Source organism: Ambystoma mexicanum, chromosome 4q, assembly GCF_040938575.1.
Source record: "Ambystoma mexicanum isolate Mex_15411 chromosome 4q, UKY_AmexF1_1, whole genome shotgun sequence".
Classification (NCBI taxonomy): Eukaryota; Metazoa; Chordata; class Amphibia; order Caudata; family Ambystomatidae; genus Ambystoma; species Ambystoma mexicanum.
This window is the reverse complement of record NC_090928.1, coordinates 539,247,501-539,263,761: the sequence shown is the minus strand read 5'-3', so window position 1 is coordinate 539,263,761 and position 16,261 is coordinate 539,247,501. Positions and strand designations below refer to the sequence as shown.

At 50.6% G+C, this 16,261-nt stretch overlaps 1 protein-coding gene across 1 annotated transcript in view; it reads right to left on the bottom strand.

Moving 5' to 3' along the window:
• The window catches only part of ECT2L (epithelial cell transforming 2 like), a 2,055,529-nt gene that overhangs the window by 229,474 nt on the left and 1,809,794 nt on the right, over positions 1-16,261 (bottom strand). Inside the window, exon 20 of the mRNA XM_069608104.1 lies at positions 4,564-4,629. Within this exon, the coding sequence (XP_069464205.1) occupies positions 4,564-4,629 (66 nt within the window). The remainder of the gene's footprint in view (positions 1-4,563; positions 4,630-16,261) is intronic.

Here is a 16,261-nt window from a genome sequence, read left to right as displayed (position 1 = left end):
TGTGGGCACCCTCTGTTGTTCCGTTGGTGCCACCTCCGCCCCCTCCGGTTTCCCTATCCTGACTTCACCCTTAATGAAATGGAGCACCCGTAGGGCCTCTTTCCCACTGGTCACTCGATAGTCCACCTCTCTGCACTCTAAGGTTAGTGCAAAAGGGAAGGGCCAGCAATATCTGATGTCCTTGTCAGAGAGCCATTGCATGAGTGGGTGGGAGTCTCTACGACGGGCCAGTGTCAGGGCTGAGAGATCCTGAAACATCTTGATTGTGTCGGCCTCATATATGAAGCTTCCCAGATGTTTTGCTTTTTCAAGAACCTCCATCTTCTCCCTGTATCTGAGGAATCAAACTACTATGGACCTTGGGCCTCTGCCCCCTCTGCCTCTTTGTGCCCTTACCAGCTGTACCTCTTTGCCTCGTTCCAGTGCGAACAGTTGATTAATCAGGCCCTGCATCTTCCACCCAACTTCTGTGGGAGACTCTCCTTTCTGTCCGCTCACTCCGAGGATACGTAGATTATTGCGTCTCTCTCTGTTTTCCAAGTCGTCCATCTTCAATAGGGTTTCCTCCTCTTTCAATTCTAGATCTGTCAGACGTGCCTCGTATTTCATGTCAAGGACATCCATTTGCAGGTGGTTATGCTCAAGTCCCTCCATTTTGTCTTCGAGTTTATCCACCCTGCCTTTGAGATCGCATATTGAGGCTTGAATGTCAGTTCTTATTGCTTTGATCTCCTGGAGTATGTCCTTCAGGTCATCGCTGGTCAAAGCGGGGGTAAGGGCGCCTGCCCCTGATGCCATCTCGTGGGAGGCGGAGGGGGGGGGTTCTCTCCTTGGTCAATTCTCAAAGGCCTTCGGAAGCGCTGCAGTGACAAAATTCCAGTGGGGGGTTTCTCTGGGGTAGTGGTCTGTCCTCGTGTCTCCTCCAGGGCAAGTCCCAGGTGTTCCGTTTGGGTGTAGCTCTCTGTTCGTTAGCACCACGTGTTACCGAGTATGGAGGGGCACAGTCCTTTGCTCTTTGTGTCTTGGTGATGGCTAAGGGTCTCCACCCAGTGTTTGATGTCTGTCTCCCTATAGTTCCAAGGTCCTGTGATGGGGCCCAATGGTGGGATCCAACTGTGCTGTGGGGGCCCTCGTTGGGTCATAATATGGTGTCTGGACGACTATTGCCTGTGACCCCCAAATGCGTAGGGTATGCTTGGGTTACGTGCTCAGCCTCTCCCTGAGTGGGCTTGTGCACTGTCAGTGGTTTGTCCTTTCTGGGGTGGTTCTCCCCCAGAGCTGTTTATTGGTGTTAATGAGGGGCTGTTACTTCAATAGTGTAGGTCCTAGGACCAGAGCCTGTATTTTATGGCGTCTCGTTCCTCCTCTGGGGCAGCTCCAGGCACCCAAGCGCTCCTGGGGTACTCACGAGGCGGGGGGCTGAGTTCAAGTCCAGAGTTGCGGGGCCACTGTGATAAATGGCCCCCCGAGTTCCCCACCACACTCTTCCGTGAATCGCCTCGTCTCCTGAGGCCTCTATTCTCGCTCGTCTGCAATATACCGGTGTCCGAGGCTCCTTCCCTGGGCATCCTGTTGGAAGTGTCTCAGGTCGTCCACTCGTGGGGGCACTGTGCCCCTGCTCCCAGCTGGGCCACCCCCACTTTACCGGTCAGTGACTCCTGTGGGTTCCGACCATGCCGCACCAGGGCCCCAGGATGCTCTCGTGATGGGCTTCTCATGGCTTCTACCCTCAGAACAATGTGGGGTATGTAAACCCCCGTTGAGCACTCAGATGTATGTCGAAATGGGGTGCCCTCGGTCCCGCGTGTAATGGTCTTCTTGTACGCCGCCTTCCTTGGATTGGGCGGGAGTTTAGACCTATGTGATGGCTGGGCCTGCAGGCCTGAGTATGGTCCGGGGTGGGCCCTGGGGGGAATTTGCTGCGTAGCGTTACGCCGTGTGTACACCGAAGTGCGGGTTCACCCTCAGGGCCCAGGTCTCCCTTCACACGTTGTCCTCTCCGTTCTGAGGGTCTCCCTCCGGTATCCCCCCGACCCCCAGCATAACAGATCCTTGTCACTCTCTCGCCCCAGCTCCACACCCAGGCGGCGGTCCTTCCAATGCAGGGATCAGGTGCGTGCTGAGTCCCCGCCACCCCTCGTCCACTGACCTCCTCACCTTCCTAGGCTGCTTGCTGTGGGGCCTCGGCTCCTCCAGGTGGTGACTCCTCTTGTGGCGAGCCATGCGGGCCAAGGGCTGCTTTGTTCCCGCCTTGAGCTCCCTGGGGCTGCCCGGCCTCATCCCAGCCGGGAGTCCGCACAGTGTTTGCAGGCCTCAGGGGGCAGGTCTCCAAGCTATGGTTCTCACTCCCTCAGTTGCTCTGGGGACGGGGGGCAGCTGAGTTGTTGTTCCGGGCCGGTGCAGGGGTGCCCAGTCACCAGTGTTCGTTCCTCGCCACAGAGTGAGTTTCCCAGATCACAGGCGCTGGGGCCGGGGTTCTCCCGCCTTCTGGGCTTGCACTCTAGGGTTGCCCTTCTCGGTCTCCGGTTATAGCTCAACATGACGGAGGTCACAAATCTCCACGCCACCAGTGCCAAGGGGTTACGAGTTGACTAGGCAGGATGTTCTCCACCAGGGGGAGGACAAGCTCAAGAAGGCCCAACGGCTGAACACGGAGCAATGTCCTCACGCATCCATACTGGTATGCGACCCCTAGCTGTCACGGTGCTGCTTCTTTTTATCCTTATGCACTGGGAAATGGTCTTCAGTTCAGTGCCCTGCACCTAGCAAGCTTCAACAGGTCTGTCTGTCGCCTGTTTCCTTGTGTAAAAGGGTAAAGATTTTCACTGCCCACTCTCGAAGCACTGTGGGGTGCATCGACTGACCCGATCCGCAGTCTTACGTGTTGTGTTCTTCTCCAAGTCAGGACAACCAGATCCTGTGGGGCCAGAGACAGACATGTGAATCGTAGTCGATGCAAGGGTTTTAATCTAGAGGCTTTGGTTGGGTATGGCATGATGAAAAATGTCTAAAGCAAATACTTCAAACTAAGCCGTGTTCTTGAAGTGAACAGTGCACGTGGAAAAAGGTAGTACCTTCATGGGGCGTGGTGCTTCAATTTATACTGCCCCCAATGTCATGTCTAGCTCGCGGCATATAGCGGTGTCGGGGTGTAGCCGATGTGTAGCCATGCTGTGCCCCATGGTGGCGGAAATGTTTCTGAAGAGCTGCTACGCTGGGAGATAGATATCACAGATGAGGAATACGTTGGAGGAAGGAATCCAACAGAACTAGGGTCACATGCTTGTTTGAATGTCATGCTGCCAGTGGGAGGTTCAGTACAAGGTTTAAAGGTGGCCACTTTGGACAGATGATTGGCATTTGATGAGAAAAACAGGACAGTCGTGGGCTGGGCCGGAGCTTGACCTACGCCCAGCCTACAGAAATATCTCTTGGGGCAATGCTGTACTTTCTCTTTTTCAGAATCCAAGTACGAATACATTTGTGCAGTCTTGAGTTTTGGCTCCATGAGGTGTCCCATTTTCTATTTGAATTTTAGAATGGGGTTGTTACTCTATCAGTACGAAAGGCATCCGATTGACAGAAAAAAGCTGCCCCAATGCCTCCACACAAGGCTGAGTGAGGAGACCTACCTTTATCGCCCCATCAGGGCCATCAAGAGGATACCATCTATTGCGTCATTGTAATGCAAAGGTGAGCCCCTATCATAGCAGGATTTCACTTAAACAGAAAAAGAAGGGATATTACTTTTGTTGACTTGACTATCGTCTACACAGCACTTAAAAACAAAATGAAATATTGCCCAGTGTGCCTTTACTGGTGGTTTAATTCTGAACACAGTGTTTGTCAAGACCTGATCTGATCCGACAGCACTGATATCTTAATTATGGGCATTAGATTCTACAAGAAGCAGACCATGCCACTCAAAAAACCTGCCTTCATGGAAAGACTAATTTTGGGACAATGAGGTTCCTGCCACGAAACAAAGACAAAGACTTCAGAATGCAAAGAGGAATGTGCCCCTAAATACCATGAAAATCTGAGCACCTTCAGCCAAGAACAGGATTGTCTCCAATTCCCTTGTTAATTTGCTTCACTTCACTGTACTGTCTAGTTCCTGTCACTCCACTACTGCAAGATATTCCATTTTCAATTTCTGTACTGCCATTGGAAGGCGTTGATGATGTAAACAGATACAGCAATGTGTTGTGTTCTTCCCATTACAGTCCTTCCGATTACTAGTCTAATCTAGTGTAATCAGACGCTTCTGGTCTTCAAAATAATTGAAGGATTTTAAAAATTGTGAATTTTAGTAGTACTTTGAATATTTGACAATGCATGAAGCAGGGAAATGTGACTATGGGTCTAACGTTACCAGTATATTGGTACTATGTACTGTAGATGGCGAAAACACATTCATACAATATTTATTTTCAAACTTTGCTTCTTCCGTTCAGAATTACAATACTCTTTAGACTTGAAGGGATACACTGGCTTGTTCAGCCTCTAGCCTACAATATAACAATATAGATGTTATGGTTGCACAACAAAGAAAAAACTTACAGGACACCCTTGGATGATTTTTTGTGTGTTTTCCATTTGAACATCTTTTTCCAAGTTCAACTTCAGCTGAAAGATAAGCCAAAAAGTGATGTAAGTAAACAATGTAAAAAATATGGGGGTTATAAAAAGAATACGTTTCCAATTTCCCCAACAATTAACTACTTCCGGCTATCGTATCTGTAACAATTGGCTAACCTTTGTTTTTAACTATTTTCTACCTTCGTTTTGTGAACTGCTTTTAATTCGGGAACAGGAAATTACATCAGAACAAGAGAGGAAGTGTGGGCAGTTGATCCTTCATAGCAGCTATGTTGAAGAGCCCTCTTCAAACACCAAAATGCCAGTGGATCAGGTATGTTTAAAGTGGCTATGATCATGTGAATGCGCCCCATGACACTGCAGTCCAGAGGAAAGTTGAGAAAGTCAGAAAGGTTGGTTACTGATAAAGGAGTAAATCCTAAACAACCTGCTGAGAGCGGAGGTGAAAGGATGCCAAGGTTATGACAACTTTGCCAACTGTCCCAGCACGTACATGTACTAGATGGAAGTTCCGTACAGTGCTGGATGTGGGTTGGGGTCAGCTTCCTGCAGTGCCCACTCCGATCACTGAAGTGTACCGCAATACATTCTCGGTCATAGTTGACACTGAGACTGACAAAAACAGAGCAGGAAAGAACTGTGGAAACATGACAAACCAAGTAAATAAGCTGGTCCTACTCAATCTTAACACATTTTGTGAACTTTATCTTTCATTTTATCTCATCATTTTTCATCAATTAGCAAACATGCAAAGTAAAAGGCTGCATCATGGTTGCCTTGCACCATCTAGATGTATGGGCCAGGCTAAAGTAATCCATTTAAATGTGCGGGTCCATCTCTCCCCACTAAATGCAAATCAATAACTAGGAAGATAAGTGACCTGTGCATAGATATTGTCACAGTCCACAAGATGCGCACGCTTCACCGTGCTTCGGTACAGCCCAGGCATCTGTACCAAAGTCCCTTCTATACTCATTGAAGTATTGCAGGAAGGTGGTGATGCAGTTACCAAATGGAAGACACCACTTCCTAGGAGCCCAGGAATGGCACTGATGTCTGTATGGCAGCGTGGAAAAGTTCAATGCCGGAACGTTCAATGCTGGCTGCATACAGTACTAATGTAAGGCAAACTCAGTGATAAAAATAAGCATGGCGCAACACACGCCGCTTCTCATTAGGTGTGTTCCTGGAGAGTAGTGTGAACTGGTTTACGGATTCTTGACTACTGAATTCTACATTACTGGGCTTGGCTCTTGTTTTTTGGATTGGCCTGCCATTTTCTTTTGATTTGTTGCTTTCACGGACTGGCTAGCTTAAAGATTTGCCTTTGAGATTTGAAGCTCTGTTCATCAGCTCACATTTCTTCTTCCTTTCTAGAGTCACTGTACCTTATCCTCCAGCATTCTATTAGTCTGTCCTTGTGCCGTCAGGGTCAGCACCCTTGCCGACTTTATTGTCTTAGGTACTTGAACAAAACTGCAACCCTTCTACCGGGCAGGCTCTGGCAACCTACGTGGACAAGTCGGTATCAAATGTCTTGTATGTATTGCATTCCTCCCCACTGGCTGCCCCTTCAAAGATGGCCACAGCTATAGCCAAGTCCTAGTCCCTATGAAGTAGGCCAATGGATAAATCCTTACTGAAGCCACATGCCAAGTTTTCCAAAAAAAGATGGCCGGCGGACGCCTCAGTACGTGAACCGGCAGCATTTTCCATAAAGTAATGAGCGAGAGGCGCCTTTTGCTTCTCGTAATCTACTCTTATGACCAAGACCATTCATCAGTGTTTCTCCGTCCAACTAATTTATGTATTTAGTAAGGCGAGTAAGGGTTTGCTTTTTTTATTATTTTCATGTTGTTCTAAGGCAGAACAAACCGCGTGTCCCCATAAACTCTCACCTCCAAGCCTAATACTAACCCAAGAGTATAGGCACTCCCAAGTTGGTTCTGTAGATTCTGGAGCACTGAGACAATCAAGACATTATGGTAATTCACCTCCAGAAGAAAAGGTTGTTCCATGTCACTTAACAAGGGAACCTGTGGTTAAATTGGTTAAAAACCAAATGTGTGTTTCTCTCTGTGTCAAGGTGGTTTGAGCAAGGCTAACAATGAGCACTGGTAGGCTACAATCTTTTTGTATCTCATTGTATTAGCTTGAGTGTAAAGTGCATTCATGGGTTAACATTTCATCCTTTCTCATCCAGCACAGCTCCTGAGCCAGTAGCCTGAAATAGCTGTTATCATGGGGTGCAATTAATAAGTCGCCCCTGCCTAGTGGGAATTATCTTTGCCCTGTCTATACTGGAATCAGGAAGGGGGTTACTTCCTCAGGGGTAAAGGTGGACACTACTCCATGACTCCTAAGAGGACCTCGACACCCGTCCGCCTGACAGATTGCGAAACCCTTAATTATCTGTGTCATGGAAGATTTGGTCCAGGAATTAACAGTGGCATGAAAAATAACTACAAATGGAGGTGACAGCCTCTCGGCAGGAGAGTGCTGTATTAATCCACACCATGACTGTTCTCCAGGGAACGATAGAACAAGTATTGGGAGGATAGCTTGGTGGCATCACGCTCGCCTTGGAAGCAAGACGACACGGAGCAACACAGGTTCGATCCCCGGGTCCGCGCTTAGAAACCTCTGGGTATTAAGCGCATTATAAATAACCAATTACAAGTATCCTTAAAGGTCCCTGGTGCAGGTCATTCATGACTTTGTAGGTGGTGCAACCACAGGACCTTCCAGTGCATCAGGGGTTAGAGACGACAGTAGACCTGTGCTGACATAAGCCACTTTACAAACAACTTGGTTGGGTCCCAACATTCCTACTCCATATATGCCTACTAAATATTGTGGAGATCCTAGAGAATTTTGCGCTTTTTGTACCCAATGTAGGATACATTATTTAAACAGACCAGCTCTGTATGCCTCTGAGCAAGCTAAGGTAACTAATTTTGCTAAATCTTGAAGACTGCCTTAGGCTGGGCTACCCCTTTGTGGATAGCAATGAACCAATCTTGTTACATTTCCATTACTTCTACTAAGCTTTCCAAGATATGTTTGAATGCCAGTATCCCTCTCAAACAGTGAGAAATTAATTTGTGGATATCGGTCATGGAAATCGTGACTTCTTGTCATACATAACCCGTTTTCGGAACCTTGCTGCACAGATATTATGGGCCGAAGATGTACAACTAACCCTTTTTACAGCGGGTTAAACGCTCAGTTAAAGGATGCCGTCAGTCAAGTGGTGTCCAGCCAGAAGCTATGATGGAGTACATGTCTCTTTTTGTAAGGATGGACCAAAGGATGGGAGAAAGTAGAGGAGAAAGACGGCATTACGTATATAGACGTGTACCACTCGAGAGGGGCGTGGCCTGAGCTCATGCAGTGAAGACGTGACTGCTCGGAGCTCCCACAGAGATATGTACTTAGATCCTGATTGCAGAGACTGAAGTGATCTTACCCTCTTCCACGGGCATCTCCTAGTCAAGGATACCGGTGCCTGAACATGCGGCTTCTCCTGAGGGAAATTTAAGCCATGGGGCTGCTAAACCTGAGTTGAACAGTGGCTCTTGGGAGTCTCCCAAAATGGCGACCGCACTGGCTCTGTGAAGTTCGTCGGCAGGTCTGCAGCGCGGACCCGGTCGCCCTGATTAGTGTCCATCAGAACCTCCCCTGAGCTTCCCTGCAGGAAATACGAGCCGGGGTTGGGCGGCTCGTGACTTGTTGCTGGGGCAAGCAGGTGCACGGGCGGGCTCGCGCCAGACTTGATCAGCTGGTGCGTGGGCAGACTACCGCCTGACCAAGATAGAGGTGAGCGACGAGAAAAGCCGGCCCCTTGGGAAAGACAGCATGACCCGGGCGGCTGGGTCTCACTCCTGCTGGTTTGGACCGCCCTGGGGGTGCAGTGGTGGAGGGTGGCTTTAATGGGATTTTCGCTCTGAGCAGGGTGCGCTGCAGATCTGAGGGGAGACAGAAACCCTGCTGCTGCCAGCGCGTTAGATCACATTAGCGTGTTTGGACGAGATACGTACATTGAGATCTTCACCCATATAGAAAGCCTTCCCTGCACCAATAGAAGGCTCTGGATACGCGGCCTCCCGCAGACTTTTGCGGGCCACCTACAGCCTCTGATGGACTCTGGAAATGATTGGCCGCCTGGTGCAGCGTGCCCTGTGCCTGCTGGGGGCCTACTGCATCCTGGCCACCGGCGACTCACTCACACAGGGAGCATCTCTCTCCAGACTAAATTACGCCACAACACGCCGCCATGTTCGGAGATCCTTAAGGCACTGCATGCTGGGACACCCACACTACAACAAGCTGACCGCGGGGCGGTCCCTTCCAGGGGCCTGGAAAGTCACTCAGAACACAGCCAGATAGACAGAGTACTGTCATAAAATCCCACGGCTCATTCATCGAGTTGGTGCGCCCTGCTGGGACTTTACATGTGGTATCGGGCTGTCTCCCTAATGACTGCCATGCTGATGAAGCACGATTGACCCTCGTGGGCACACCCTCTATTAGCAGAGCTACACCGGGGTGGCCACCAAGACCTCGATGACGCTCCTTTGTGCTTTTCAACCCTTCAGTGGGGTGCTCCCTATTTGATCCACAGGGTGGTGTGGTGTGTATTGTGGCCCACACCCAAATCATGCCCTCTGCCATGTCGCCCACCAAGAATAAAGGCAAAGGTACAATAATGGATACAAACGCAAGCATTGCGACCCTGCCTTAACTATGGACGCTGAACAAACACAGGCTCAACCTACACCAAAAGGACCTGCAAGAGAATCAGGTTCTTGCTGCGAGAGCTACCCTGAGGTCCTCAGTGGAAAGCAGGATTGACAAGGTCAAAATAGACATCCAACTTGTCAGACAGGCCGTACAATGCCTGGCTGAAAGTGTCACGACAGCGGAATCGCTGCTGAAGGAAAACACCAATAAGTACATTATCAAGAGAATTCAAACTCCTCCGAACAATGCCCTCATAGCGGCCCTCGGAATAGCAAGGAGAGAGCACATCTGAGATTAGGAGACAAAACAACTGGTTATCCACCTTGGACAAAATCCAGCGGAAAACTGCCTCACTGACTTACAAATGTCTGAACAACACTGCGCCTTGTTACCTCACTGAGAGATTCACCAGAAAATCTTCTACCAGGCCTTCTAGAATAGCTAATACCATCTGCCTCACTATCCCAAGATTTAAACTCTCCAAGGTAGGGGGCTGCAGCTTTCCAGTCAAGGCAGTGCAGCTCTGGAATTTCCTGCCTTAATCCCTGCGAGCGGATAAAACATACACGAACTTTAGACAGAATGCCATCATCTGGTTAAAAGACAATGGGCCTCATTACAAGTTTGGAGGTAAGTAACTGTTCTTACCGGCATTGACCAAATACTGTGTCCGTGTAGTAAAGTGCCCGCTAATAGAGGGCTATTACGAGTTTTGCGGGCACAAGCTTTGCATCATGCCGGTAATGACATTACCGCCATGCCATTAAAGTCCTAAAAATGGCCTTTAGCGGCATCATGTAAAGCGCAGACAGCACTACCGGCATCAATGGATACGGCATTAGTGGTCACCGTAAATAAGCATAACCGGAAGTAGCGTCATCGCACAGGAACAGGAAAGAGCACAGCGGCCATCTTGAAAAGCACAATCCATTGCCATTCCTCAGCACCCAGGACCTGCATCTGCACAACAGCAGCCCCAACTTCACCTACCACTCCATCACCATGCCCAAGGCCCTGAAGAAAGGTGCTGCGCGCCAGTGCAAGGTCCGTTTCTCGGTGGAGGAGCTAAACATGCTTGAGGACACCCTTGCTGAAAATGTGGAGGTCGTGTTTGTGCCAGATAAGCGGCGAGCTGCCCAGCTGAGAAAGGAGGAGATCTGGGAGGAGGTGGCACGCAAAGTCAGTGCGGTCAGTACCACCCCCGCACCGTAAAGGACGTGCGCAAGCACTGGAATGACCTGCGCCTACGTGTCAGGAGTATTCTTGCAGCCAATGGAGCCAGGGCATGGGAACAGGTGGCAGAGGAGGCTCACCGATCAAGATGACACACTGGGAGGAGACATGTGCCAGCACAATTGGCATGGAGACAATTGAGGGAGTGGGGGAAATGGAGCGTGGAGCTCCGTCATCGGCTGATGGAGGTGACTGTCCACACAAACTACTGTAATGCAAAGCATGATGATGTCCCCCAAATGTGACAGTGAAATGAGCCAATGCATGGGCCATCACACACTCATGTACACATCCCTGCCTATAGGCTGTCCACAGCACCATCACATCCACATGCATGCAGCACCTCATACATGTGTCAACCAGACGTATGTCTGCATGACCCACCCATATGGTAAGCAACCTGTATGTCACAACTCCAAGTCCAAATAGCCTCAAATGTAGAGAACTGCAGCAATACCAATATAGGCATGATGCACGTAGAACCATCACTGATGCTGTCCCTCTACTGGTACCCCACAGGCTCACAATCTGACAGCGAGGACCAGGAATCCGCAGCACAGGCCACAACACCCATGAAGAAGGCCAGGGGTACGGAAGGAGGCAACAGGCCTACCACATCAAGGGGCACAGGAAAACCTGCACTGCCACAGAAGCCCAAAGCAGCTCAGGATGCAACAGCACCGAGGCGAAAAAGGGGCACTGACACCACGCTAGCACCCACACCAGCTGCTACCACCGCACAGGAGCCAGTGGCAGATGGCTCACTGTCCGCTGCCAACAGTCCTGTTGGAGAAGCAGCTACCACGGCACCCCTGTCGGATGAAGAGGGACACTGTCAAACACCCGGAAGACATGGCACACTCAGCCCGCAGCTGTCACACCAGCAGTTGGCTGCTGTGAGGCAGGTCCTCAGCCGCATCGCGGATGCCATCGAGACCCAGCGTCCCGCACAGGGACAGGAGCAACCAGGCACCTCCTCCTCTGCCAGCTCCACGCAGACCAGCCCCCTGCATAGGTCCGCGCGGACCTTGCGGCGGTCAGACATGCAGCCACCCGATGCTGGTAGAGGACATGGGAAGTAGGGGCAGCCTGATAATGGGAACTCTTGCAGACTAATGCTGCACTGAAGTGCACACCATGTGTAGGGAAGTTGTGGGGGGAGAGGGTGTTTGGGGGATTTGGGGGTGGGGGAGAGGGTGTGTGGGGTGGAGGGTTTCTGCACTTTCTATACACTATGGTTAATACACCCGTTGTGTCAAGCAAAATCACATGACTGGACATTGGTTATTGTGTATGTGTGCTTTATTGTTGAACAGTGCACAGTGTCCATGTCGACTCCACAGCCAGTGCCCTGAGTCCCACCTCCATGACACCCTCTGCATCCATGTGTATTAGAAGTATTCGTCTATCACATTCTGGCGCACAGCACGTCCCTCCTGTGCATCGCCACCTGCCTGACGTGCAACCCCATCTTCTTCCTCCTCCTCAGCCTCACCTGGCAGTTCAATGTCACGGGGCAGAGGCACGTTCCGTCGGATGCACATCTTGTGCAGCATGACACATGCCATGATGATCTTGGCCACCTTCTCATGCCCGTACAGGAGTGCCCCACCCGACCTGCTGAGGCAGCAAAGCCGTGCCTTCAACAGTCCAAAGGTCTGCTCGATCACCACACAGGTACGGTTATGTGCACGATTGTAGTCCTCTTCGTGCCTGTTCTGCGGGTTCCGGACAGGGGTAAGGAGCCACCTCTTCAAGGGATAGCCAGCATCACCTGCATGGGTGCAACATTGGGTATGTGTAAGTGATTTCATGAAATGGAACCTGTACGTATCACTCACAAGCCTGCAGTTATTTGTTGCTCACATCCACATATCCCTGCAAGAATGGAGATGTTCAAAGTAACCCCAATGTGTGAAGTCACATGGTCCACAGGTGTGAGTTGCATCATCTAGTTGATGCAGGGTGTCCTATTCCCTGCTAGTGTTCATGCACTGTGGTTGCCTACGGCAGTTGTTGCCATGACCTATGTGATGTGTAGTTAATCGTATGCATTGATCCTGTCACCGTTGCCAGACTCTTAATGATCTGCCATTCCACACTTGATGTTCTCATGCTGGCATGCTGCACTTCTGTGGTGGTGTGCTAGTGACAATCTGTGTATTGCCTTTGTATGATTCCTTTATGCGCACTCATGGATGCATGTCCGGTGTAATGCTGTTCAGCGGTCATTTGCATTGGGCATACTGACAGCATGTTGCTACATTGTGTTGCAGAGGGTACGGTCCGATGATGTGCAGTGTGCTTGTTGATGGATATGGTATGGTTGCAGTACTGGCATGTTGTCATTGTTGTGCAGTTTACGTCTTGCATATTGGTTTCAGGTGTCAAGTTCAGTCTGGGATGCTTTGGGGCACAGTGTATTACAGTATGGCCATTGTCCAGTCGCCCAACTAATACCACCCAGGTGAAGTATGCATCTCCCCCAACCCAAAAATCACCCAGGTGAAGTATGCATCTCTCTTCCCCCACCCCCCATTGAATCATGGGTTGATCCGGGAAATCGGGCACAACAATGTGTGATGATCTTGGTTGAGTCACATACCATTTGCACATTGATGGAGTGGTATAGCTTACGCTTGCGGTACACTACCTCCATGGCATGTGGCACCACCAATTCCACATGGGTGCAGTTGAGGGCACTGATGCAATTTGGAATGCCTGCCAGCGCATAGAAGGCAGTTTTGGTGTTGGAGATCTCCTGGGCAGTCCGTGGTCGGGATATGTGGTCGCTTGTGTGCTTCAGGATGGCATCGAGCACTTGGTTCAGCGTGCGTGAAAATAGTGGTTATGATATGCCATGCATCTGCCCCACTGTGTGCTGGTAGGTGCCTGTGGCCAGAAAGTGGAGCACAGATACCACCTTCAGTAGAGGGGGGAAGGCGGTACAGACGTCAATGAAGCTGGCAATGTCGTCGTGTATCATGTCCACGATGGTGGTGATGGTGTCCCGGTCCAGACGGTACAGAGTGTGGATCTGCTCAGGGGTTAGGTTGAATGAACTGGCTCTGATGCGAGGGATTGGGGGCTGCCGGTGTGGTACGACTGGCTGCAATGGTGGGGCATGCTGATCCTGTCTCACCCTCCTCCTCCTCCTGTGTCTCCTCTGTGGTGCCTACTGTTGTTGTTGCTGTTGCTGCAATGCAAGCATGTCCTCCAGCCCCTAGTATTGCTACTAGTAGTGGAATCATTTTGGTGTCGGAAGGGGTGTGGTGTGCTCCTTTTGTGCTGGCCCAGACTCCATTGCCTCCACCTGTGCTGATTGTGTACACCTGTGGCAGTTGGGAACACTGCACAAAGCAGTTTACGGGTGGTTTGCAATGCTGGTATTGCCGGCATCCCCTATTAGCACCTTCATGATGCCGGTATTTGCATGTCCGCCTGACTTGTGATGTTCTCCCATTAGCGGCATACCGTTATTGCCGGTCTGAAGGCCCGCGTGCTCGCGCCTCTGCCGCTATTAGAGGCACCATTATTAGCTGTGCCTCTAATACCGGGTTCTTGTGTCGGAATAGCCCGGAGCGGTATGCGATGCCGGTAATCCTTTACCGGCATTGTTTTTCCCTTACCGCCTACCTCGTAATGAGGCCCAATGACCAGTAATGCCCTTATACCAAATACCACTGTATTGTAAATAGACGACAGAATGCTCTGCTAATTATGCCTGTCTATATAGTCCTATATTGATTATCTGTATCTTGCATCCTCCACCACTTGTACATGACTCACCTGCATTTTCTTGATTTGTATTTTACCTACCAATGTAACCTAAGCTGTAAGACTTCCTATTTTCTTTGCACCCTGATACCCCTGGGTCAGCCGTGCAATATAAATAAATAAACAAACCACCACCACTGAGGAACTTGTGTCATGGATGAAGGCGCTGGAAGCACCAAACGCCACACTGGAACTAAGGACCGATGACGCAGAGGGTAGATCCCGCAGAAACAACATTTGCGTGCTGGGACTCCTGGAGGGTGCGGAAGGGGCAGGCCGACTACCTACATTGAAAACCTGATTCTTCAGGAAATTGGCCCTCGGAAACTATCACAAGCTTTTGCAGTTGAAAGAACCCATTGATCCCTCCAGACGAAACCCCCACCAGGGTCTTATCCCAGACTGTTTATAGCCAGAATTCTGAACTTCAGAGGTAGGGAGGTGTGATGCTGGAAATGCATTGGAGGGACAGGGCCTCCCTGTCCTTGTCCTGTAGTCCTTTTTCATTGTGTTCTGTATTGTATTCTGCCCAGGAGTCCATGTGGGACTCCTGGCTGTGCAGCTCTTCCTGTTTTTGGTTTGGTGTACAGACCCATGGGATACCCTTACGGCACCCATGGGTGGGGGTACAACCCTGTGCCCCTAATGTATGTTTTTGGGCACCTATGGGTGGCCCGCAGAGCCAGGTATGGGCTGGTGACAGCTCCATGCTGAATTGACAGGTGCTCTGAGTATCCTCCATTTTAGGATACCCAGGCCCTGCCATTGGAATCAGTTGATTCCTGATGGAAAACAAGATGGCCCCTGTGGCCTCTTGCTTTCTATTGCCTGTTACCTTGTTTTCCCAAAGTCCTGGGAAGCCCTGACTCTGTCTCTTCCCCCTGACTGGCTGTTGGGTGGAAGTTCCATATATGGTGTTGTTGTGAAGTCCAGTCCAGACTGGCTGGAGCCTTCCCAGTGACTGTATGTTGTGGGTACGCCCTGTGGGTGGGACCTGGGTGAATGGAGTGTGTGACCAATATGCACTTGTTGTGGCTGTCTGGTTTCTGGTATGAGAGACAAAGACTGAGACAGCCCTGCCCGAAACTGGCCTGAATGCAGTGTGTAGTGTTGAATGGCTGGGTACTTGTCCCAATCCACATTCCTTGTTGTGAGTGTCTGGGAGGAAGGAGGAAGGCCTGAATGCACTGTATGCCTGATTGGCTGACTGACTGCATGAATGCCCTTCTGTATGATTGGCTCCTGAGTGTGACCCAGCAGTGTGGATGAGAGACAGGATAGTATATCTGGGGACCTCTCACCACTGGAAATTGTTCAGAAGCTGTGTCTACACTTGAAGAGTAACTGGAACTGCTGATCCTCGACGCCCAGCTGGAAGAAGAAGACTTGCTGTTGCATTTGCTTCGACCTGATCTGAAAGCTGCCGAATTCGTCGAAGACTGATCCGAGAGAGAAGCAGGTAAGGCGCCCTCTTCCCGTGCTCCGAGGGACCATCGAGCACCGCTGACCTTTGCCGAATCTCCCTGGGAGTCAGACCCTCGAAAGGCTGCCGACCGGAGACGGGACCGCCGAGGAGATCGAAGTGAAGCACCTGGACTTCGCCACTGTCGAAGTCCATTGCCAACGACCAGGGTTCGCAGGTTTGTTTAACCGCTGGAGGCCCGTCAAAGTCGTGTTGCCCCAGAAGAGGGGACCGCTTGACGCCGTGCCGCCGACGATCAGAGCCGCCCGCTCCTTTGCCTAAGAACAATCGAATCGAAGCACTCCCTTGTCCGCACCAACGACCGCTTTATCCTGCCGGAGAGAGTCAAGGCTGCTGACGCGCCAAGGAGAATCCGCCGGTGGGTTTCCCGCCACCTGAAGGCCAAAAAGACTTCGACGACTCGACGCCCTTGCTGGGCCACAG